General features: G+C 36.3%; 2 protein-coding genes across 3 annotated transcripts in view; one reads left to right on the top strand and one right to left on the bottom strand.

Annotated features, from left to right (window-relative positions):
- Positions 1–5,929: 5,929 nt before the first annotated feature.
- On the top strand, positions 5,930–11,963 carry LOC101256152 (eukaryotic initiation factor 4A-3). The gene is made up of 8 exons (XM_004250609.5): positions 5,930–6,327; positions 7,313–7,553; positions 7,663–7,743; positions 8,422–8,529; positions 8,661–8,780; positions 9,553–9,720; positions 10,923–11,009; positions 11,542–11,963. Exons 1-8 carry the CDS (start codon positions 6,017–6,019, stop codon positions 11,653–11,655), a joined length of 1,230 nt encoding a protein of 409 aa, XP_004250657.1. The 5' UTR covers positions 5,930–6,016; the 3' UTR covers positions 11,656–11,963.
- Positions 11,964–14,679: 2,716 nt separating this feature from the next.
- Positions 14,680–26,866, bottom strand: part of MAPKKKe (MAP3K epsilon protein kinase) — a 35,927-nt gene continuing 23,740 nt past the window's right edge. Inside the window, exons 18-23 of one of the 2 annotated variants that reach the window (XM_010314672.4) lie at positions 19,254–20,068; positions 18,655–19,043; positions 18,411–18,545; positions 15,759–16,165; positions 15,415–15,529; positions 14,680–15,081 (exon numbers count right to left, since the gene is read on the bottom strand). In XM_010314672.4, the coding sequence (XP_010312974.2) occupies positions 14,905–15,081; positions 15,415–15,529; positions 15,759–16,165; positions 18,411–18,545; positions 18,655–19,043; positions 19,254–20,068 (2,038 nt within the window). In that variant the 3' untranslated portion in view covers positions 14,680–14,904. 2 annotated transcript variants of the gene reach the window in all.

The raw sequence follows: 26,866 nt of genomic DNA, 5'->3' as shown, positions 1-26,866 counted from the left end.
ATGTAATGATGTAATCTAAGAGGCTAGTCTTAGTCCTGAAAGAGGACGACGACATTGGTTACGTCTAGGGGGTCTTCTCGGATGTAATAGTGTCTTTGATTGAGTCTGTTGTGATAGTCCACAAATTTGAGGATGTTTTTTCTTGTAGGCCTGTCTGGTATGCCACCAGATAAGGATATTGATTTTTGTATTGGCGTGGAGCTGGGAACTCACCCCATTTCTATTCCACCTTACAGAATGGTCTTGGCTGAGTTGGGAGACTTGAAGGCCTAACTTTAGGAGTTATTAGACCGAGTGTCACTCTTTGGGGTGCTCCAATTTTATTTGTGAAGAAGAAGGATGGTAGTTTTCGGATACACATAGACTATAGGCAGTTGAATGAGTTAACTATTAAGAACAAGTTCCCCATTCATCACATTAATGACTTGTTCAATCAGTTACAAGATGTTTCTGTCTTCTCAAAAATTGATTTGATATTCGGTTATAATTACCTAAAATACGGATAATAGATGTTCCAATGACTATTTTCTGAACAAGGTATCGACATTATGAGTTCTTAGTAATGTATTTTGGGCTTGCGGCTCCCCCTTCTGCTTTCATGAGTCTGATGAATGGAACCTTTATGCCATATTTGGATCTCTTCGTTATTGTATTCATTGATGATATAATGATCTACTCTAAGAGAAGGAAAGATTGTGAAGAGCATTTGAGAACTGTATTGGGGTTGTTAACGGACAAAAAGGCTTTATGCCAAATTGTCTAAGTATGAGTTTTGGCTCGATTTAGTGTCCTTCTTCGGCCACTTGGTTTCTAAGGATGGAGTGATGGTGGATCCCACTAATATTAAAGCAGTGAAGAGTTGGGTAAGGCCTACTAATGTTTCAGAGATAAAAAGCTTTGTTGGTTTAGCTAGCTACTATCGTCGGTTCATTAAGGGATATCATTTCATTGCTTCACAACTAATCAAGCAGAAGTTCCCTTTGTATAGTCGGATGAGTGTGGAGAGCTCTCTGGAACTCAAGACCTTATTGACTACTATACTCATTCTTGCTTTGCCTGTGGAAGGTAAGAATTTCATTGTTTATTGTGATGCATCTTATTCTAGTTTAGGTGTAGTATTGAATGTAATTGTCTATGCTTCAAGGAAATTATAAGTGCATGAATGTAACTATCTGACTCGTAATTTGGAGTTGGTTGTGGTTATATTTGCATCAAAGTAGTCGAAGAATTATCTATATGGGGTCAAGTGTGAAATATATACAGATCATCATAGTTTACAATATGTGCTCACTCAGAAGGACCTAAATTTGAGGAAGAGAAGATGGGTGGAGTTATTGAAAGACTATGATATTACTATTCTATATCACCACAGAAAAGCTAATGTTGTGGTTGATGACCTAAATAGAAAAACAGGAAGCCTAGAGAGTTTAGCCCACTTGCAGATTTCTATGCACCCATTTGCTTGAGATGTTCAAGCTCTGGCCTATGACTTTATGAATCTAGAAGAAACTGAGAAAGGAGGATTCTTAGCATGTGTGGAGGCAATATTTTTTTATTGAAAAGATTTGATGGAAATATGATGAGAAGTTAAGTCAAATTCATGATATAGTAATGCGAGGAGAGGCCAAAGAGGCGGTGATCGGTGAGGAAAGAATCTTGAGGAGTAAGGGGTGGGTATATGTGCCCCATGTTGATGATTGATTTGACTCATACTATTCTTAAAGAGGCTTATAGTTCGAGGTATTTTACACATCATGGTGCAACCAAGATGTATCATGATCTGAGACAGGATTATTGGTGGAGTAGAATGAAGTATGACATTGTTGATTTTGATGCCCTGTCTGAATTTTCAACAAGTAAAAATGAGCATCAGAGGCCTTGAGGGACCCTTCACAAAATGCCCATTCATGAATGGAAGTGAGAAAGAATTGCAATGGATTTTGTAGTTGGTCTTCCAAAGACATTGAGTAAATTTAATTCTATATGGATAATTGTTGACAAGTTAACCAAGTCTACTCATCCTCCCATTATCACCTTCTCTATCTACCTCGTCAATCGATAGAGGGGTCACTGCTATCAGGTGTTTGTCCTCTGCCACTAGTGGGTCTTCTCATGTGACCTCTATTATGACCTCTTACTAGTGCTCCCCTTTGGGGTGCAACCAAAATGGTTGGCTCAGGCACACATGTCTTGCTGGTGTGGGTGTTGCCATAGTGTTGCTCTAGTTTTGAACATCTACAAAACAGAGTGAAGAAGGTCAGATACCAATTGGATTCAAGTGATAGCACGAAATGAAGAAAGAAATGAGTTTTTCTAAAGTCCTATATCTTTCGAAGAAACGTAAAAGCGTACTTGTACCATTCCACAGGACTCTACTAGACTTGTCCTTGTGTGATGAGATCACCAAACCTGACTCTGATACAAAGTTTGTCACAACCCAAAACAAATCATGAGTGACACCCACACTTATCTTGAGCAAACCAACGAATTCAACCCCAACTTATATCAATTGTCAACCTTATGGAAAGCAACTATAATGCGAAAGATCAAAACTTATTAAAGTAACCAATAAAATAAACATCTAGAGTCTATTACATATTATTCTCAAAACCTGAAAGTCATCACATCAAGGACATCTATTCTCAAAATACCAAGTCTAAGAGTATTAAAGACACCAAAATAAATAAGTAGGATAGTCTACGTCTGAAATTTAAGGACATCGTGCTATGACAGAGAGAATCCAACATGAGCTAGGAGGAATAGCTCACCCGGAAATCCGATGTACAAGAGACTGGCTAGAGTTGAGGCCGAGCGAAGTCGATGGTACACTTGCGGTACTCCACAAAGACAACGAAGAAAATACAAGTACGGATCATGTATTGAGTAGACATCGTCGACCAACTCAAAATAGAGATCAATATGCAATGTGTAATAATATAAAATCAACTATGACACTTAGAAGGTGGAAAGATACAAACAACATGAACCGATGACAACAATACTAAAGTAAGTACATTATCGTTCAACAATATGAAGAACACATGAGGAATCATGCCTCAATAACAAGATCTTTTGGGAATTTCGTTCTTTGAGAGTGAGTACATTACGCCGTTTATATATGTTTTTCTTAAATGTTACCGTGTCGGAACGTAACACCGATCTAATAATATTGTGCCGACTCGTGGCACCCGTTCCAAATATATTATGTCAGAATATGACACATGATCCAACAATATAATGTTGGCTCGTGGCACCTTATCCAAATATATCGTTAATTTATCATATGCTATCACCGCTTTTATTTTATAACAATATTTTATCAAGCCTTCTTTATTTAAGGCATCACTTTGATAAAATAAAGTTTAAGATTATGAATTTCATGGTCATGGGATTTCAGACCAACCACAACAACACATGAATTGTCAAAACAACAACCACCAAGTACATAGAAAAATTCACAATATCACTCAATGATTATCGATTACTATTAAGAGTTTATCTATCACATAGAATAAATCATAACCTACATCCACCGAATAACCGAAGTCAAGCGAGCTAATTCACCGATGTCTTTCCTTTCCTCAATACCTCTGAATGTTTTCAATATATCAAGTATGCAATACACCTAATATTTAATTGCTTATCTCCATATATCAAAACCTAATTTTATAACCTAATAAGAAAAATAATAATATTAAACTTTTGTACCACTGGTTAAGAAACTAGTGGCAAGCTGGCAACAACCACAACTTAATTCACTTTCCACCTATAGAACTCAAGTTGATGGACAATCATGACCTTAGTTTACTGGTCACTTAATTCACTTTTCACATATAGAACTCAAGTTGATAGACAATCATGACCTTAGTTTACTGGTCATTAGTGATCACGTGGGTACATGAAGAATAGCCATGACAATTTCATATTAAACTAGAATAGAAGTGTGATCCAGATTCCAATTCAACTACTAAAGATTTGTTCCCCACTTTTTCTTATTCAATCTTTTTGATTTTCTTTCCAACCAACATTAAGAATTAACTCATAATTATTATTTGTTTGAATGTACTTACTCAAGGTGGATCTGGAGCAGACTGCTACAATGACACAATATCTCTAGAGGTCCTTGAACTTTGCAAGAGGAGAAAAGTCGGTAGCTACACATGCAACTGGACATATATATCATACAAGCAGAGATATACCGAATGAGTTTAGCTGGAGCTATATACCATATTATGCTTGAGAGGAACTCAAGGGTGTTTTCTGAAGGCCAAAAACAGGTGAGAACCATAGTGCGACAAATTCTCTAGTAGATCCATGTTCGAGGATCCATGAAGATCAAGCTAGCAAAGAAGTTACATACTATGAATTTCCATCCATAGGTTCGTCAACCTTTGTAACTGTAGGATAGGTTGTTATCCAGTTGTGAGGCTTGCTGCTCCAACTGATCAAGAGTTTTGTACAAAACACTCTACTAGGTAAATAATAATACACATTAGTTACAAAAAAAAATTAATAATTAAACTAAACTTAAATCAATACATTGATTTGGCGGAATTTTAATACGACTAATGACATTGAACACATATGCATAATACCCTTCCGTTCTTTTACCCCCAACAATAGAATAACATGTTATAACTTTCCTACATTATTATTTATTCATCTTTTGTAAAGTATAGAAAAATTCATGGAATACCTTCGTTTCATACTTGTCCTCCAACCGCGTCTCTTCAAATTTCTTTTTCTTCTACTGATTATTTATCACCCTAATTATGATATGACTAATTATAAAAGTTGTCCGCAACTAATTCTAATGTTATTTTCTTTAACCACCACTTATATTAATTATTTAAATTACCCCCTTAATTATATAATTACGAATAATCTAAAATATCCATTTAGAATCTATTGGAAGAGTCTTTTATGAAATAATAAACTATAGTACTCAAAACGACCTAATGGGTTGTTACAAATAAATTTTGAATTTATCTATTATGGTAATAGTGATATTAGGCTAGTTTAGAAGGTTAATATAACCAACCATTTGTTTTAATTATCAAACACTTGAAACTTTTTTAAAGAAACATTTCAGTAGTTATGAAAATTAATAATATTTTTCTAATTTGATTTTATGATTAGAAAAATTAATTTGTATTTTTTATATACTCGATGACTTAATGCGATGTTAACCTGAACTTAGATGTAATATTATATTTAGGGTCTTCCTGCAATAATGACAAAAAATCATATTTATTATCTAGTGTGAACATTGAGAATGAATTTAATTTTTTCACGAGAGATCATGTCATTCTTCTAACAATTGAAAATAAACATCTATAAAGAATAGCTGATTAAGAACAATTAAAGAAGCACGACAGAAGTTTACAAGAAGACTTAAATTTAAAATTGCAAAAACATTATACATAAATTCAATATTTAAATAATTACTAATATCCAATTTTAAGATTTAAAAAATTATCCCGACCCAAGCCAAGACGAAGTGAAAAAGTACCTAGTAACATTCATTCATTATATAAATGAATCGTAATAAGGAACATAACATAACAAGAAATACAAATCATAAAATTGTATAAAATAAATGAAAGTCGAAATTAGTATATTTGAAACAACTGAGTTTTATATATACGTAATCAGAAGTTGTATTTAAGAAACCTCTGCTAAAAAGATAACATGTACAAATGTCATAGGAAAAGACTCCGATATAATTGTAGTGTAGCAATTAACGGACATATTTTAATTTCATGATAATAAGCCACTTTTTTTTAAAAAAAATAAAATATTTTCGAATAAACCCTAGTGAATTCGGGTCGGGTTGGGTGAGATGTACAAGTATTACTTGATACAGTACAATCCAGCTAGACCCACTCTGCACGTTATATTTATATTATATATAATATATACCTACATAAAAAAAATAGGATTATTAGGGCTTTTTCTTCGTCGGGAACTCTATCTCTCACAAAGCTAAAAGCTACAAATTTTCTTTCAATTATTGATGGAGGCGGTGGCGTCAGGGTCAGTTGTTCCGGCGAACAGGAGGAGGCCGCCAATGGAGGAGGACAGGTTAGTTTTCGAGACATCCAAAGGTGTTGAACCAATCACCAGTTTCGCTGAGATGGGGATTAAAGATGACCTTCTTAGAGGGATTTACCAATACGGATTTGAAAAACCATCTGCTATCCAACAACGGGCTGTCTTGCCCATTATATCCGGCCGTGACGTCATTGCACAGGCACAATCCGGTACCGGAAAAACCTCCATGATTGCCCTTACCGTTTGCCAAGTTGTCGATACCAAAAATTCCGAGTATGTATTCCAACGCCACTCATGTCACCTACTTTCTTATGATTGTTATGTAGTTGTAGTTGTGTGCATATAAATATAGTTAAAGAGTATTTTTCTTATTCGATTTTTTAATATATATTTTGGATTTTCCCAGCTAAATTAACGACATTGTTTTGCCTCAATCTTCAACCTAGTTGCTGTTGACACTATAAATTCATTGTGTTTCACTTGAATACTGTAACAACTACGCCTCAACCCAAAGCTAGTTTTATGAATTCTCACTAGTCATGTTGTTTAATTTGTTATTGTATCACATCAATACGAAACACTGTCTTAAATTGTCTTTTAGGACAAATAAGTTGTTTATCTACAATTAGAGTTTTTTTTACTCTACTGAATTTCAAATTCTTAAGACACAACTATGGATGTTTTGCTTCCAATGCGTTCTAACCATTCCAAAGGTTGGATACAGTTCGAGGAGTTGTAGATTTGTTTCTATGTGTATATTCGAAAAATATTGGAAGTAGATTTATTTGTACTAGGCTTACTCCCATTGGAGTACTCCTCACCAGTCTTAAAATCCTGAATCCACATGCTAGTTTGTCTATTATACACTATGATTAATGATGGTGAGGGTGTTTCATTATTCTGATGGTTGAGTTTGTTGAAATGCACATATGATAGATGTATGTTTAATGTTAACAATTTATTACATGCGAGGTGATTTTATTTTCTGGTATGGCTGAAAATTTAGTATCGACATATATGATAGCTTTTGCTCCAATTTGTTTTTTTTTTTTGGATTAGAAGTAGTTTTCTTTTGGCCACTTGTTAAGTTCAGACTTTATTTCCTTTTGGCCACTTGTTAAGTTCAGACTTTATTTCCTTTTGGCCACTTGTGAAAATCCAAATTTGTTCATAAAAAAATAAACTTCAGAATTTGTATGCAGTTTGCTATTTCATTAAGTGTCAAGAATTCTAAGTGATTTCCTATGTGTTTTTTTAGGGTACAAGCATTGATATTGTCTCCTACACGGGAGCTTGCAGCTCAGACAGAAAAGGTGATTTTGGCTATTGGAGATTACATTAACATACAGGCACATGCATGTATTGGAGGCAAAAGTGTGGGTGAAGATATCAGAAAGCTAGAGCATGGAGTACAAGTTGTCTCTGGAACTCCTGGAAGAGTCTGTGACATGATTAAAAGGAGAACTTTACGAACTAGGGCCATAAAATTATTGATTCTTGTAAGATTATGGCTTTTTACCTTCATAAATAACTTGCTTATTGAAACTTTTTTCAGCTGATTACTTTTTTATAATATTTGAGGTTTTACTCTACTTCTGATTTTTTTAGGATGAATCTGATGAGATGTTGAGCCGTGGTTTTAAAGATCAGATATATGATGTTTACAGATATCTTCCACCAGAGCTTCAGGTGAGTTGTCTGTTACTTTAAATGCATAAAAAAAACTTATATTCTAGCTTATTAGGTGATTATTTCTACAAAAAATTATTGTTCTAAGCGATTAAGTTATATTACAAATCTTCACCTAGAACTGGTCCCTAAGCTGTTACATGTTGGTATGCGGCGGCTACCCACCAGTGAAACATATACATTGTGAAGCTCTTCACTGATCCATCATTGATTGTACTTTGTTGGTACTGTTGCTTGAATTGCAATGCTTGTGCTGCATGTGGCCTATGTTGAAGCCTACAGATTCTGAGTAAATTCTATGTTTGGATTTGCTTTTTCTATTTTTAATTGTGTGATGCATTAGCTTAGAAAATAGAGAATCCAGTTTGCTTGCATGTTTTGTACTCTTTTTTTGAGGTAAAAGCTGGGAATGAGATCGTCTGGTTGTTTTGCTTCTTAGTATAGAGTCCTATTTGCTGTTTGTTATGTATGATTTTTTGCTTTATAGAGGAAAAGAGATGGTCTGTGCCCTTCCCGCCAACTGCAAATGGAACTGAAATTTTTTATTAGATTCTCCTGCTGTACTTTTAAGCACTGGACATGTGTCTGTGTGTCTGTTCCCTCTCTTTCTGTGTCTCACTCTTTTTCTGAACAAGTATGTAAACGTTTGACATTGATAAACATATATTGACTCTGCAGGTTGTACTGATTTCTGCCACTCTTCCAAATGAAATTCTGGAGATAACAAGCAAATTTATGACAGATCCTGTTCGGATTCTTGTAAAACGTGATGAATTGACTCTAGAGGCAAGTGTTGATTTGAGTTGTTCTTTTTCTCACAGAAGTCCCCACTCAGGATAGCAGATGAAGGGTCACAATATTGCTGATGTAATATCTTCATTAGAATTATTTTGCTCATGTTTTTTGTATTGTTGCAGGGCATCAAGCAGTTTTTTGTAGCGGTGGAGAGAGAAGAGTGGAAATTTGATACACTGTGTGATCTTTATGATACACTCACCATCACCCAGGCTGTTATTTTCTGCAACACAAAACGAAAGGTAACATTATCACCTTGTTCTTGTGCTCCCAAGTGAATTATAGTGGACTTCTTTCTTGACAAATCAAGTGAACTTTAGTGGACTGTTGCCTTAAATAAGAGATCGTAATATTAGGAGCTTTCCTTTGATTGTCTTGGGGGTTTCTCATTATGGTACTTATGTTTTATATTTGTGAGTTATTGGAAAGCTTTTGATATAATTCAGGTATTGTTAGTCTTTTTCGGTGAATATGGAGTTCTCCTAGAATCAGCTGGAGAAGTAAAAAGTATATCTCTGTACTTTCATGTACTAATGTAATTGATCTGCAACAACCAGGCTGTAGTACACATCACTTCTAATTCAGTGTTTCATGAAGGAAACAAAGCATTTATAGTCAATCTTATTGACAAAAAATAGACTTGGGGTATAAAGTCTATTGTGTGGCTCCTAAAACAAGTATATTTCCGCAAATTTGGAGCATATGACATGTACCCTCCAACTTGAGGTGTGTGTGTGTTAAGAATGTCAACGTTAAATTTTAATCATGGGATTCTGATTAAAAAGTAATGAATTGTAAACACAAAGGTTTTATAACATATGTAAATGTGTAATTTGAGTAGGAGTTACTTTTTTCCCCTCATTTTTGACTTGCCGGAACAATTTAATTTCCAACATGTTTGAGAGAAAAACCAAGCAATTTATTCCAAATCTATTCTTTCTTTTCCCCCTTACACAGATATTGCATTTGTTTTTGTACCATGTCTTTCTAAAGGAAGTGTGATTAATGTGACAGGTTGATTGGCTAACTAACAAGATGCGTGAGAATAATTTTACAGTCTCATCTATGCACGGAGACATGCCACAGAAGGAAAGAGATGCTATTATGGCTGAGTTCCGAGGTGGCACGACTCGTGTTCTAATCACAACAGATGTTTGGGCGAGGGGACTTGATGTTCAACAGGCAAGCTCTATGTTCTTTACTCTTTAACCGCCTCCACTCCCTCATTAAATTCTCTAATATGTGATGGATAATTTGTTTGAAAGCTGTTATTACTAATTTTGTCTGCTTTAATAATCCAAGCTTAACATTATGTATATATGAGTTTGCCTATGCTGGTAGAGTTTGTTCAGGAAATTTGAAGGGCCAACATAAGTAACTGTGGTTCAAATACTATTTTTTTTAAGTGATGGAAGTGCTTTGCAGCCTTATAAAGCATATAATTATAGACTATTACAGGGACTGATCTGGTGTTCGCAGTGTCTGAAGAAGTTTCCTGTGTTTTTAAATTGTAAAGCTTTCAGATAATGTTACCTTCTTAATCACACTGTGCATTGATGTGCAGTTCATTTTAGAATGTGTAACTTCCTTTTTTTGGCTAGCTGCAAAAGTCATTTAGTATGGATGAGAAAAAGGTTTCAAAGGATTAGAAGAATCAGTAGAAGAGAGGAGCAGACTTTTCTCAGGATATCTACTCTGTCCTAATTTAGGGAACATGTCCCTCTTCCCCGTCTCAAAATTTATTCAGTTATGTAGATAGGGGATGCAGGATTAATAGATTCAGAATTTCTTGATATGAAGTGTTTGATTTCGTTTTTTAACGCTGGGCGTTGATTCTAGATATTAAACATTTCCTGTGTCTGCATCTCTAAAGTGCTCGACTTAGGCTTTTAAAGTGTAGACATAGATTCAGAATCCATTGATAGATTGTGAAGTGCTGGACTTAGGCTTTTAATTCAATAGTTATACTGGAATTTTGGACGTGTATGGCTTTTAATGCAATAGTTACTGAAATTGATGGGTAGATCTCATATTTTTTAATCTAAGGTTAACAAAAAATGTTTGACATCCCTCATGTATAATCACACAGCTATTGCAATTGTATGCAAGTACATTTTCTGATGTTTGATAACCTTGTGTACAAGGAAGAAGCTAGAAAAGAAGCTGTTTTCATATCGCGAATGCATTTCGGCATACCTGATATTACTCCTATTAAGGATAAGAATGCAGTGATAATATGATTCCAAATGCAACGATTGTTAATGGTTAGAATGTTGACTATCTCTTTGGCTGCTGCATCTAGGGAATATTTCCCCTATACCATCTTTATTATCAAAAAGATGTTGATTTATTGTCTCACATTTTGCTTACCATGTCGATTTCAGGTGTCTCTGGTTATTAATTACGACCTTCCAAACAACAGAGAGCTCTACATTCATCGCATTGGTCGGTCGGGTCGTTTTGGTCGAAAGGTATATCTTTTGTGTTCCATCGTAAATTAATCCCTTATTTTTTATAACCTTCACTTAATCGTCTTTTAGTACAATTCTGCCCATTTGAGGCAACTTAAGTTCTCATCATATGATTACAAAAAGCTATAAAATTGTCTAGTTAATTTTTATTGTTTAGCAGATGAATATAATGATTATCCAATAATAAGTACAGCTAAAAAATGGCGTCTCTGTAGAGTGTTTGTTTATTCTCAGTTATGACCTCCTTAACAAAAAATACCTTTAATAATTGACAATCGGCTCACTAATGCAGAGGCAGATAATATTCAATTTGCTTTACTATATATCCTTCTGACTATTGTTGCTCTATTATAACATCCCATCTTCAAAGCTTCAATTTAAAATAATAAATTTACTTTCAAAACCTGTGCTTTCTTCTTTTTGATTAGGAATCCTTCAGATATTTTCATCTTTTTCCTACAAATTGCTCTGAAAAGAACCACTACTATAGTCTCATCCATGTGGTTAACTGTTTTTCTGTGACGGGTTACAGGGTGTTGCTATAAATTTTGTGAAGACTGATGATATTAAAATTTTGAGAGACATAGAGCAATACTACAGTACCCAGATAGATGAAATGCCCATGAACGTGGCTGATTTGATATAAAAGACTCGCGTGCCCGATCTTCTGAACATGGGTGTGTATGGGTGCATTGCTTTGCTTTCTGAGTGGTTTGTATCGAAGTATTCAATTTGTAATGGCGAGAAATTAGAGGATGTTCTATTTATTGGTACTATGTGACATATTAGCTTTTCTTGTACTACACTTTGTTGCAACATTTACTAGTCTTGAGAAATTTGTTACTGATGAGTTTCGTTGAATTTGACATGGATTTTGCTTTAAGATGTACAATCGTTGTCGAAAACAATATTTTGGAAGTGGAGACAATGTGCATATTTTCTTTTTTGTCCTTATTTCATCCTGTGTTGAAGAAGAGTTTGTACTTGCATGATCAAGTTACTTATTCTCATTGTCTCCGGCTGCCCTGCCCCCTCACCCTCTTCAGAAGAGGAAGGGCCCGTTTGGATGAGCTTAATAAAAGCAGCTTTAAAAAAGTACTTTTAGAAGTGCTGAAACTTATTTTTAAAATAAGCAGTTATGCGTTTGGATAAAAGTGCTGGAGTTGTTATGTCAAACGTGAAAAGGGAAAAATGGAAGAAAGAAATGTTAGGGTTATATGGGTAATTTGGAGATTGTATAAAAATATTAAGCACAAAAAGATAAAAATGTGGTCAACTTAAAAAAGCTTATAAGCTAAAAAAAAAAAAGCACCCCTACCCCAGCTTTTAACTTTTGGCTTAAAATAAGTTTTTTTTAACTTAAAATAAGCTGTTTTGAGTATTGCCAGACAGCTAAATAAGTTAAAAATCAGCTTTTAAATCAGTTTGACCAGCTTTTAAGCTGAGCCAAACATGCTCGAAATCGCAGGGAGTTTCTGTCAATAAAAACATTAATTTTGTGTGTAAACCCAACAATTTATATATGTATGGTTTCTCGTATGTCCAATCACTATTTGCTCTCTCTTAGTAGGCGCTTGGCCATGCGTCACCATATCTAGAGATGTAGGGGTGTGCAAAAATTGAATCGAGAAAAGTATTATTGGTTTATTGTTATTGAGCTATTGGGTTTATGGTTTTATAAAAAAAAAATTATTGCGTTATCGATTCGGTATTGGTTTTCAATATTGGGTTATTGTGTAAATCGACAACCTATTAGGAGTTAAAAGGATTTGTAATTTGCTACTTTTACATATACATACATATTTGGAAATATTAATCTCAATATTTTAATAGTTATGTATTTTTCATTTAGCCATCAATTCATACTTCGTTGTGATTTTGAGTTCTCAACTTTACATTATACAAACAGTCAAAACCTAAAGTAAAATCATATTCCTCTTGTTTTCTCTGTCTTACACATGTATATTACTTTTCATGTTTTTTATTATTATTTCTATTTTATGAGCTTTTGTGAACTTATATTATTGTCTTGTCGTGTCAAATTTATTAGAGAAATTATATATTTGTTTTATAAGCATTTTCTTATTGGTTAAACCAAATATCAAACCATTAAGGACCAAAATCGATAAAAATTATCTTATTGGTTCGTTATTGGTTTAGCATATTTAAAAATATCGATAATACATAAAATCGAATCGAACCGACCATTGCACACCCCTAACGAAATGTGATTCTATAGTCTCCAGAACTCATGATATGAGAATTTCAAATCATGATTTGAGATACTTTTAATACAAAAATTGGAGTACAAATTTATATTTTGTTAAAACAATCACATTTATATCTGTCAACCATTGATTTCACATATAAATAAAATTTATAGTCACATCCTTACTTTTAAAATTTATTATTTTTACTGACATAAAATTTATTATTTTCACCAACATATATTCACTTTACACCAATCGATAGTTAAGTAATAAATTTATTTTCTTCATTTACTCCGACAACTAATTTGTTACATCTACCATTTTCTATTTATTACAACTTATAGTTGTATCTCTTTGATCAACATAGCTAATCAAGTTGATATGGGCACATCAAGTAGTGCTAGTGAGTCGGATGTTATTTTCTATGTTGCACCAGTTGAACATATCAAACAAGTCAAACGAGAACATAGGTTGTTATGTCAGACACAACAATATACATCTAGGCCTAGTACGGTATGGTATGAAAATTGTCATAGCTTATGCAGTATTACATAATTATTTGTGAAAATACCAAAAGACTAATGAAATATGTTAGTCTATGAGCATGAAAATATAGCTGCGATGATATTGACCAACAAATGACTCAAAGTAACAATGTTGGTTCGTCTTCTCAGTCACATGATCAAGAAATATAAATTCAGCGTGAGGAAATTGTCCGCACTATGTAGGAGAATTATATTAGACTAGTACACTACAATTTATGTTCACTTTTTTAAAAATTGAATTAAACTTCAATAAATTAAAGTTGAATGAAACAGTTACTTAAGTGGAGAACAAACAACTTTGTAATAATTTATTATGTAATTTTATAAATTTTTATTTATTTGCTAAGATTGAACAACTAATTGAAACTATTTTAATAATTTTACAACTTATGTAACTCTCATGTTTATGAGAAAATATACAATATAAAAATTTCACACCGCATATCCAAATAAAACTTCAATTTCATATCATTATTATGATACCATATGATGATACCATATCACATGGCCAAACAAGCCCTTAGTGCAGGTCTACACCCTTAAAAAGAAAATGCTTTTTCTCATACACAGTTTTGTAACAAATATGTTTGTTTTATTCATAGTCAAGTGGCATATTGACACATAAATATGAAATTTCTTGGTTTGGATCCTCCAAATCATTCCGGCAGGATTTTCTGATTCTTGGAGAAAAGATTCTTTCTCTTCATAAAATATAAAAGATTCATTCTCTCCGTAAAAGATAAAAGATTCATTCTCTTCATAAAAGATAGCACCAATCAAAGAGAAAGAAAGGTCAATCCCCAAATTAAGTGATGGAAGATTTTTGTTTCCTCTCCCAAGTTTTGTTCTAGTCTATGCTAACTCTTCGATGAAAGAGAGTGTACTACTAATTATAATCCACAGAGGAGAGCACTATTTTTAAGTCTACAGTACAAATAAAACTGCTCATTTAGTCCATAACTCCATAAAGAAAATTCACAAATTTGATACAAGCATTTCACTTTCAGACACACCAAAGGATATATTAATTACATGGGAAAGAGGGGGCCTAGAAAACACCCATAGCACAGCAAATAATGTAAACCAAGTAAAAGGACTAATTACAGACCTGAAACCATAGAAATATACAGCAGTAATAATTTACAGAACTGTGTTTATGTGGAGAGCTTTAAGCAGAGAAGTCGCCATCTGTTTAACCAAAACTTGGCCACCTGAAGTTTGTCCATCTCTGCGCTCTTCAATCAAATTCTGAAGCTTTTGAGGTAGATCATTCTCCACAATAAGCTGTTTTGGACGCGGATGGTGCTCATACACAGCCTGTCGTCAAAGAAATTATGAGGAAATCATCAGCAATTCAAGCTGCTGTACTGATGCTATGCAGTATCAACACAGAACATCTATTAAAGACAATATCATCTTGTCTGAAGGAGGTTGCCCGGTCAGAGGGGACAGGGCAGAGAATGAATAGGTAGAAGGATGTTCATCAAGTATATCATCATGTCTCTTGTTGCTACTATAAAATAGTACTGATTGCGAGACACAGAATTAGTTACCAACGGGACATACAGGTAAGACCATTCAATCCATTTAGATATGTTAGAAGGTCGCAAGAACCATAATAGAACCACTTAAAAAGCAATAATATATCACCTTTATCAACTTGAGCAAATTCAGTCGAGCTATAGCATCTCGATGATCAAGTCTAGAGACAAGCAATGGTGTTAATCCATTGACAGCCAGAGTTGTATTTATTCGAGATGATTTCCTGCATAAAAATTATCCAGAAAAACAGAGGAATTATTTTACAGGCAGCTAAACTACTACCAAGCCAAAATGGTCAAACTTAAACCATTTTGCATTTGTTCCAATCAACCACATTTCCAGAAGAGTCATCCAATTGTAGGCAGATTCATTAAGCTCAAGTCAAACAAAGACAAACACACAACATTTGCAAGCGGCAAAAAGGTAAAGTAAGAACTTGCAAAACGACATACGTGATAATTTTCAAGAAAGGCTCCAGTATGTGCAGAAAATGCTGTTCTGGACAACATTCGAAGAACTTGACCATTTTCTGTATGGCATCCTTCTTAAGCAAAGCTTGTTCCACTTTCCTGCTTTCATTGTCATGTGCCAAACAAACAGCAATGGAATCTAATGCCGTGACAGACCAGAGTTCATCTTCAAGTAAGCTCAGGTACACATCAAGCCCACCATGAGCGCGAAGCTGCTCTCTTGAATTACGTGATGCATGAGCCATATCACATAGAAGAGGCAATGCATATTGTTTCAATGGAGAACTGGTCATGATAAAATGCATCAAGTGTGGAATAATTCCATTTTCCGCAGCTTGCTCCTGTCTTCTCTTATTGATCTTACAGAGGTTGAACAATGCATTTAGAACCTGAAGCAAGGGGAAAAAATGCAAGAAACGATCCATGAGCGTCATGCAAGCGTAAACCTAAGATATCACAACTCACGAACAAGATAAAACTAAAAAAATAAACCATGCTGAGAGCTCTTGCTCTTATCTATATCCAGATCAAAGTATGGTTCTAACTTATGAGCCATTTTACACGCACTTCTTACTAGGAAAGATAAATAACAGTGACAGCAGGTCTGGCTATGGTTGAGTAGGGGGAACTGTTTCCTTTAACTTGTCGAAGAGCCACAACTATAGGCTTTCAAAACTTTAATCCATACTTCTCACACAACTGGAGTGAGCAAGACATATTCTGGGATGATGCATGACAGGTTAGAACTCATTGAAAACCCTCTTGCCTGATCTCTACTCAATTAGCCTTCAACAACAAACAAAGATAAACCAGGTATGGGACCATCAAGAATGGAATCTGTTATTCAGAAGAGCACTAAATGATTTGGAGATTGACAGAGTAGCCGAACTATTACAAACTTTGGAACCTTTCAGGATCTCCAGATATACCAGACAAATCAAAATGGATGTTGAATTGTAAGGGATTTTCTGTTAAATCTCCCTAATGGAATTATAATCATAGAACCTCCACACAGTGGTGTGGCCTTGAGAAGTGGAAACTCATTTAGAAAATCAAGATTTCCCTATAGGCCTCCTCCTGATTTGCTTGGTTAGTCGTTAGGAAAGCATGCCTAACACATGAAAGAACAAAGAAAAGGTTTTCAGATCTGCTCATGAAGTCTACTTTGTGGATTAGACGTGGAAACAAATGACCATCTTTTCATTCATTGCAAGACAACTGCAAATCTGTCGTACATGTTCTTTTGTATTCTAGGTGTTAGCTGGGCCATGCCTAAACTACTTTTGAACTATACTCATCAGGAATAGGCAAAAGAAATGGAAAAGAGAGCTGGTGGCAGCTAATATCTGCTTGCATTTGGTAGATAGCTTGGAAAGAAAGAAACTCAAAGACTTTTTGAAAGACAAAATCAACTCCATCGGCATCCATAGATTTAAAATGAATTGTCTTAATCTCTTATATATTTGGTGTAATCAGGATTTACTGGGGGGTACATAGGGGATTTGATAGATTTTATAGGTTAGACTAGCTTTTGACAGTTTTCACCCAGGCTCTTTTCATCAGCTTGTAAATACCCCTTCAGCACTCTCCAGGTACTGCTGTTGAAATGAATACAAGATGTTCCTTCTATCAACAGTTTTTTTAAGAAATCAGAGTTCAAAGTTCCATCAGAATAGCCACTTACAACTGACGAATCACAAGCTGACAATCTCTACCTAAGGGGTTGTTTGGTAGAGCGTATTAAAATAATGCTAAATAGAGTGTATGTGTTAGTAATGCTTGTATTAGTAACGCTTGCATTAATTATACATAATACTATTTTATGCATTGTTTGGTTTAGTGTATTAAAACAGCATGCATGGCATAAAAATAACTATTTACAAAGATACCCTTCAGAATAATGGTGGAAAAGATGTAACAAAGATTTTGAGGGGCAATGGGATCTCTAACCATGCTAATGCATGCATTAAAACTCTTACATTACTAATACCTAGAAATCCATGGTATTAGTAATACACACCTTAATACACAATAGAGTATATAACTAATGTTTGCATTAGTTATACATAGCATGAAAAAGTATACCAAACAAGGTATTACCAATACAAAAAGTTAATGCTTGCATTATCTTTGCTAATACACTCTACCAAACGACCATAAATGATAACAAGTGGCAAAGCTAGGACTATGACATGGTCCCTCTTCAATAAAAAAAAAAAACTACATACTAAAGTTTTCACATCCTTAATTGCAATCTTTGACTAAGCAGATAGCGATATTTATATAAATAAGCTTCCCAAATTGAATTATTCATACTTCCTAGCAAACCTTGATTAGACCAATACACATTTTGTGGATTGAAGAAATCTTCCCGGAGATTAAAAAATAACATTGAGATAAATATGGAGTTCTATATGTTTCATTTTTGGTGTTTGTGTGTCACTAAGTGAGCAGAACGTTTTTCTAAAAATCATAGGAGCAAAGAGCTGATGCGCTGAACATCAAAATATTTAGCAGTCCAAATCCTAATTCATGTACATGAATGATACATCCCATTATTTATTTGGTTCCACAATAAAATTGTATGCATCAACACACACTCTGGTTAACCCGTGAATTATATGCTTAGATTACCTCATGATGAATTTGGGACACAAGGGGACCCTCTTTGAGATCAAGATTGGGTATCAAATACTTGATTGCATCTGCTCGCTGTAGATGTTCTAAGCAGTGTGGGTCTGTTGAAAGGTGATTAATGCATTTCAAAAGCTGAAACAAAACAAAAAGGAAAATAAAAGAAACCAAACCATCATGAGCATAATTATGTGATAATAGTAAAACCATTGCTGAACAGAAATTTTCACTAGAAAAGAAGTACCTTAAGAAGAATAGGGGGCTCTATCTTATTAAACATCTGAAAAAGACGGCTGAGCAAACTTTGGCTGCACATGAAGGATTTGACGGTTGTGTCTGCTGCAGCAAACTCAAGCAGAAGGTCTGCCACCTTTTCCAAGTATTCCCTTGCAACATCAGCATTCCAGGGGGGAGCAACGTGTGAAAGTATTCCAGATGATGCTGCACTTCCTGGTCTAGCATTTAACACTCCAGAACCGGACAATACACCTGATGCAGTCTGTGATGCAAATCCAGAAGTTGAAGCAATTCCATCAGTAGAAGCTGCCCCTCCAACTTTCTTAGTGGCAGCTTTATGTGGACTTCTTGGTAATGACTCCAGGTTAGTATTTTCCCTTCCACGTCCAGAAACCTCTGTTCAGAAATTAATCGAGCATTTAGAGGAATCCTACTCAGTAGAGAAGATGAAAACAAGAGTCTTCTTAGTGATAATCAAAAGACAATGCCTTCTAAGAAAAGGAGTATTACAAACACTTCAGTTCTTTTCCAATTACAATGGGAGTCAGGGAAGTTTACAGTTTCTACAGCAAAGGCAACAAATTTAACAGGTAGCTGAAACATTACCTGCAAATTCAGCCATCAAAAAATCCAATCCGTTGGTTTTCTTTTCATTAGATGCATGCAGAAGAGGGAGTATACTTTCATGCTTCTCCAGTCCAGGAAGATTGTGATATTCAAGCTGACCCGAGAAATGGCGAGATGGGGGCTCCTTCTCCAACAAACTAAGAAGGGGCCGAACATTCTCTTGCTGAGAAGCTGTTGAAGCAGGAAACCCATATGATGCCCCTTCCATCTGTTTTGATCCCTTATCAGTTGATATTCTACTTGTATTGCCACCTCTTTGCTGTCTAAGGTCAATCTCAGCTCGAAAGAGATCATTTTTGTATCTGTCTAAGCTTTCCCGATCTTTTGTTACTAAATTTCCATCTGGCAATCTTGACAGACCAGAAGCTTCCACTGTAGCATTACTTGACCGAGGTCTCTCACCATCTTGTCGAAAAAACGGAGAATCTGGTGAATGTGAAGCTGAATTACGTGAAGGTTCCGGAATTCCAGATGGCAAAACACGATCTCCATTCTTAATTTTAAGCATATCTGGCTGATCAGTTCCATAAGGGGGCATTTCAGTCTGCATAAATGAAGAATTCCCATGGTCCAGTGGCCCAGACCGTGGTCGGGGAGCCAATCCATCAGGTGGGAACCCACCTCCACCAGATGCAGAAGCTAAACGAGCTGCTTCATTCAAGCTGTAAAGAGTGTTGATGAGCCTCAGCAGAATTCCATTTTTAGCAGCTATACGGCAAAAATCATTTCTAGAGGTAGACCGCTGAAGCTTAAACACCTGCCACATGCCATCTATAGCCATGTGAACCATTTCCCTGCATGTGGTTTGGGAGGGGAAACTTTAGCAAAATATTATATGCATAATAGTTAAATGAAGCTAGTTGATTTGAGACGCTAATTTATCACGTCAAGTAATTCAGGTCATCCTGTTTTCAATCTAAACTTCAATAAAAAGTAAAGATAGAAAAAAAGGGCAAAGAGAAGACAGAATGGATTATCTGTTACTATAGCATTCCCATTCTATCCACGTCTGGAATGCAAAATTCTCTATATTTCTAGTGTATGTGTTAAGATATAGATAAGCAGTTTAGGTAAAGCAAAACGTGGGGAAAAAAATTTGAATGCAAGTTTAGTTATTTCCCGTTTGTGTATCAGCATACATAGTTGCACAAAATTGGAAGTAACTAGCTTTCAATAGAAAGAATTCAGCAGTGCAAATAATTGAGCACAGACATTCATTTAAAAGGAAAACATTTATGTACAGCCCCAAACCCCAGTATTATCTCTGGTAGAACTAAAATTCATACAGGAAGCACTCAATGACCGAAAGAACCATAAATGCAATGCAGCTTAAAGTCACCCTGATACAACAACTACTACTATGCCTCATTCCGAGGGAAGTTGGAGTCAGCAATGAATCCTCTTTGCCCATACTGCTCCATCATGCTCATAGCATACTAATATTATCAAAGCAGACTTGATATGGAAACAAAAAATTCTTAATGACCCCTCTTAATCACTTCAATAAAAAACAAGCCACTATCAATCTTGAAAAGTAGGATCCAGAGTTCACTGACTGGACCAACGAGATGGAGTTATTTGACCCTCCTTTATTTGGAGGATCTTATACTTGAAGAAGAGGTGAGAATTCACACAACAGCCTCCAGAATTGACAGATTCCTCTACTCTAATCATTGGGAAGAATTTTTCCCGCAAATTAGACAAAGTGTGCTCCCAAGAGTAGGCTCGGACCATAGTCCAATAGCTCTAAACTGTGGAAAGATAAATCTCAAGGACTTATTTTAATTGAGCAATGGTGGATGTGGGTGGAAGGGTTCAGAGAAAAAGTAAAAGAATGGTGGGCATCCTATACAGTAAACGGAACAGCTTCTTTTAGGTTGGCAACAAAACTAAAGTTACTCAAAGGGAGATTGAAGGCATGGGAGCTGGAGAATAGAGGCAGCTGTAAACATAGAAAGAAGGATGTGTTGAACCAGATTGCTAGTCTTGAAACTATCCAGGAGCAGAGAACACTGAATGTGGGGGAGAGGCTACACAAAGCTAGGTTATTCAACGAATTTGCAGAAATTTCCAGGAAAGAGGAAATAGCATGGAGACAAAGGTCCAGGGTACAATGGCTCAAGCAAGGGGATAAAAATACCAAATACTTTCAGAAAATGGCTACATCACACAAAAGATTCAATACAATCGATAAGTTAGAAGTGGAAGGTGTGATTATTTCCGAACCAGAGGAGATCAAGAACGAAGTTGTATACTTTTACTAGAAACTTTACAAGGAACCAGAACAATGGAGGCCACATTTTAATCTCCAAGGGAGTGAAAGCATCAGTGTGGAGGAAAAAGAGTGGCTACAAAGACAATTTGACGACGATGAAATCCTTTAAACACTCAAGTTGTGTTCCAGTGACAAGGACCCAGGCCCAGATGGCTCCCCAATGAGTTTTTATCAAAGCTTTTGGGAAATGCTCAAGGAAGACATACTGAGCACCCTGAGGAAATTCCATGATCACCAAGTGTTTGAGAAGAGCCTAAATGCAACCTATGTGGCATTGAACCCCAAGAAGGTGAGAGATTTCAGACCTATAAGCTTGACAGGTGGAATATACAAGATCATTGCCAAGATACTAGCAGAAAAGTTAAAGAAAGTGATCAGTAAGCTAGTGAATAAACACCAGATGGCCTTCATAAAAGGTAGGCAGATCATTGATGCAGCACTTATAGCAAGCGAGTGTGTGAGCACACCAGAGTCAAAGGAGATGATCCAGGAATTATGTGCAGCGGGACATAGAGAAGGCTTATGATCATGCCAATTGGGGCTTCCTAATAATGATTCTAAAACAAATGGTTTTTGGGGATAAATGGCTGAAGTGGATCGATTTTTACATAAAAACTGTTAGGCTCTCCATTTTAGTTAATGGAGAACCTGTTAGTTTTTTCCCGTCATAAAGGGGTCTAAGGCAGGGAGACTCACTCTCTCCTTTCCTTTTCATCCTAGCCATGGAGGGCTATAAATGTATGATGAGAGTAGCTACCCAAAACAATTGGTTAAAAGGCTTCAAGGTCCGCAACTGTTCAGGAAGGGAAATGCAGATTTGTCATCTGCTTTATGCAAATGACACAATTATTTTCTGTGAAGCCAAGGCTGAACAGATCGCCTATATGAGAATGACTTTGGTGGTTTTTGAAGCAGTCTCGGGTTTATCAGTAAATTGGAGGGAAAGCAGCATCTTTCCAATTAAAGAAGTCCCTCAAATTCAGAGCCTAGCGAGGATATTGGGGTGTAAAGTAGATCATCTTCCCACTACTTACTTGGGCATGCCTTTGCGGCACAATCATAAGGAGCTAGAAATTTGGGACGGCATAATTGAAAAGACAGAAGAAATTGGCCAATTGGAAGGCTCAGTATATCTCTTTGGGAGGGAGAGTCACTTTAATAAACTCTGTGTTGGACTCTCTTCCAATTTATGTTATGTCTTTATTCCCTATGCCTGCCAAAGTGGAAGAAAGACTTGACAAACTGAGAAGAGATTTCTTGTGGAAAGGGAATAAAGAAGGGAAGGGTTTGCATTTAGTCAAGTGGCAGACTGCACAGTTACATAAACAATCTGGTGGACTTGGAATCAGGAACTTGGGGCTGCAGAATAGAAGTCTCTTGTCAAAATGGCTATGGAGGTTCAACAATGAGGAAGAGGCACTGTGGAGGGAGGTGTAGTCAACAAGTACGGGTTGAATGGAAATTGGGTCTCCAACTCTGTAAATAGCACTTATGGGGTGTCAGCTTGGAGAACAATAAGAAATCTGTGGCCTGATCTAAGTAGAAACATAGTCTACAAGGTGGGAAATGGGACGAAAATCCTATTCTGGAAAGAGAATTGGAATGGAAATGAGGCACTGATGGTCTTATTTCTTGACCTATTCTCCTCGTGTACCAATCCGGAAGAAACAGTGGCTGAGGTATGGTCTATTCATGGTTGGAATATTGTGTTTAGAAGGCACTTAAATGACTGGGAGATTGGGAGAGTGGCTGAGCTATTGCATGTTCTTAGTGGTTTTAATAGGTCATCTGCAGACAGATTCTATCAGATGGAAACACTCTAGAGATGAAAGACTTTCTGTTAACAAGCTATATATTAAGGAGGTGAAGGAGCATCCAGGTGGCATGCTTGGTCCCTGGAAGCAGATTTGGAGGAACAAGGTGCCAACCAAGGTAAAGTGTTTCTCTTGGTTGGTTACCAAAAGAGCATGCTCCACTCATGAAAAATTGAAAAAGGAGGGGTTTCTATATTGCCTCTTGGTGCTCTCTCTGTAATGAGACTGAGGAAACCAACAACCATCTGTTCCTCCATTGCAAAGTGACAACACAATTGTGGAACCTATTTTTGGGACTAACACATACAGAATGGACTATGCCTGAACATACAGCAGATCTACTTAGTTGTTGGATCAGCAGAGGGGGTAGAAAATCTAAGAAAAAGTGGTGGAGTATAATACCATCATGCATTTGGTGGTGTATTTGGAAAGAAAGAAATAGCAAATGCCATGATAACAAAATAAATTCAATAGAGAAAGTCAAATGGAACTGCTTGACTACTTTTTATTTTTGTGTAAAGAAGAATGGATAGAAGAAGCTGCAGAAATTTTGGATTTTATAGGCTCTTTGTAATCTTTAGCCTCTTTTTTTTTCTCTTGTTGGAAACCAATTTTTGGAGGTCTCCAGCATATCCTTAATGCTGATGAATACAACATTATCTTTGTCAAAAAAAAAAAAAAAAAGTAGGATTCAGAGAGCCCAAGTTAATCACAGAAACGAAGCTTGACACTCAACAAACCTTTTATGATCTACAAAAGTGTGTTGCATCAGAAGAATGAGTGATGCTTCTGATTCCAACTATATCTTATATATTCTCCACCTATCGTTTGTGAACCTGAGCTGCTTTGTGTGATGGCATAATATGACCAAAGGTGCAGGGCTACACTAGTTCCATAAAGTCCCAGGTTAAAATGCACATAAAATGAATTAAGGTTTTCCTTTTTCCCGGTAAGTGCTCTACTTAAAGACTGTTAACATTCCTTTTACAGAACTTCTATCAGTCAAAACCATGAACACACTTTGTCTAATCCTGAATAATATTTATCTGTAGAAGAAAAGGATCAGCAAGGGAGGGGGGAGGGGGGGGGGGGGGTTGAAAACTTGAAATATGAAAGGTATAGGTCTCCTTTAGTTTATTGATATTCACGTTTTTGGACCAACTGACGCGGTAGCATTGGGAACCTACCAGGTCCCCGTCAGAGAAAATCAAAGGACAACATCAGCAAGATATCCATGATTTCTGCGGTCCAACAGTCCAACATGAAGTCATGTACGAGATATGTAAGCAAGCTGATGTTCTCTTGATTATGATGCTCCATGTCAGTGCTACAAAGCTATGTGAACTGAAGTTACATTTTTCAACTTCTCCTAAAGTTCCATAATGTTTCTTAATCCTTTCTTGCTATCCTAATTGATTACACCAAAAGTTTTATTATAAGGAGATTAATGGAGCAGTATAGGGATGGAAAGATAGAAAGAGAAACTTACACATGGTATCCATTGGCCTAGAATGAATGGCATACGATAAAGTTCCTAGGGAGGTTCGATGGAGGTATTTGGAGTCTAGAGGTATCCGTGTGGCTTACATTAGGGAAATGAAGGACATGTACGATGGAGCCAAGCCCAGGTATGACCAGTGGGAGGTGACTCGCAACGCTTCCGGTCGGGATCAACCCTTAGCCCGTTTCTATCTGTCTTAGTGGCTAGTGCTAGACAAATTGATGTGGCATATCCAAAGAAAGGTGTCGTGGGGTATGTTATTCGAAGATCACTTAGTATTAATCGACGAAGCGTGCAATGGAGTTAATGATAGGCTGGAAATTTGGAGACAGATCATGTTATCTAAATGTTTCAGGTTAAGCAGGACTAAAACATAGTACCTGAAGCGGATGTGGAAGTGACGATAGATACACGTGTCATACCCATGAGAGGAAGTGTGAAGTATCTTGGGTCTATTATCCAAGGAAACAAGAAGATTGACAATGATATCGCACATTCCATTGGAGCGGGAAGGTGAAATGGAGGCTAGCGTCTGGAGTACTGTAGAATAAGAATGTACCACCAAGGCTTAAGGTAAGTTCTACAAAGTGGTGGTTAGAATTGCATTGTTCTATAAGGGCCAGTCAAGTACGTACACATTAAGGAAATGAAGGTAGCGGAAATAAGGTTGCTTAGATGGATGTGTGGGCATAATCGAAGAGATAGAATCAGGAACGAAGTTATACAACACAAGGTGGGAGTGGCCTCTATGGCGGACCACATGAGGGAAGCGAGACTGAGATGGTTTGGGCATGTGAAGGGCAGGTGCGAGGATGCCCAGTAAGGAGGTGTGAAAGGCACACTAACAGATTCTAGAAGACATAGAAGTAGGCCGTAGAAAAATGGAGGGAGGTGGTGATTAGACAAGACATGACACATCTTCAGCTTACTACATTGACCCTAGATAGGAGGAAGGTATGGAGGACAAGGATTAGGGTAAAAGGGTCGTAGGTAGCCGATTGTAGTAGTACTTTTATGTGTGTGAGGCAAAGGGTAATAGCCTCCTCTTCTCATCTTCTCCTTATATAGAAGTATTAGTTAGTATTTACATAATATCTTATTCTTCAATTTTTACTACTACTTGTTGCTTTGTTTTGTTCGTCTTGCTATTTTTTTGTTGTTATTTCCTTCCAATCCTACTTTTAATACACTTTCTTTGAGCTGTGGGTCTACCAAAAACAGTCTCTATACCCCACAAAGGTAGGGGTAAGGTATGTGTACATCCTCTTATGGATCCTCTTATGGGATTATACGGAGTATGTTGTTGCTTTCTGGTTGTGCATGATCGGCTTTCTCTCCTTTGAAACCCTTATGTTTCTTCTACATCTCCCCAAAATGTGGCATCAGCAATTCAACACTAGCAGCACGAACAGAGTCTAAACATATGTATACTTTTTATGGCGCACTGCGCACAAGAAATGGTCTACTAATTTAAATCTCCTCAGATAAGGGAACATCGGCAGCATCGTATTATCAGTAGCTTCTGCAGACAGACCATTGAATGAGTAGCCTCATGTGTTGCTGTCTAGCTAAGGACAGCCACTTTGAGACCTTTGCTTTCCACATAGATCTCCATGCAGATTCAAATCCCTCCATCTCCTTTCATTACTGAAGATAGAAAGGTTTCCTGGTGAACCTACCATTGTTTCCTCCCAACCATAGTAAAGCATCAGATTATTGTCCTAGGTTTTCAAGACCTTGAGAACAGTAGCAGCTGGATTATTCATGAAACCTTCCATGCATGTCTAATCACTTCTACACTTACACCAGAAAGGGGTAGATTAATAAGAGATAGGTCGGGATGGTACTATACACTATTAATTAGTGTTAACCTTCCTCCAAAAGACATATCTGTGCATGACGCCAGTTGTTTCTCTCTTTGTCTGAACCACAACATCTCAAACTTCCTTTTCTTTTGTATTTTTTTTCAAATTGTAAAAATCCAGGTAAGTGATTGGTAGAT

The sequence above is a fragment of the Solanum lycopersicum genome, chromosome 11, assembly GCF_036512215.1.
Source record: "Solanum lycopersicum chromosome 11, SLM_r2.1".
In the NCBI taxonomy this organism is placed as follows: domain Eukaryota; kingdom Viridiplantae; phylum Streptophyta; class Magnoliopsida; order Solanales; family Solanaceae; genus Solanum; species Solanum lycopersicum.
This window is presented reverse-complemented; position numbering and strand designations above follow the sequence as displayed.

What these genes read in the sequence shown, in the direction of transcription:
- LOC101256152 (XM_004250609.5), top strand. Translation starts at nt 6,017, where the DNA reads ATGGAGGCGGTGGCGTCAGGGTCAGTTGTTCCGGCGAACAGGAGGAGG. An exon ending in GTGATGAATTGACTCTAGAG is followed by an intron (nt 8,530 to 8,660) that starts GCAAGTGTTGAT and finishes GTATTGTTGCAG; the next exon opens with GGCATCAAGCAGTTTTTTGT. An exon ending in CGGGTCGTTTTGGTCGAAAG is followed by an intron (nt 11,010 to 11,541) that starts GTATATCTTTTG and finishes GACGGGTTACAG; the next exon opens with GGTGTTGCTATAAATTTTGT.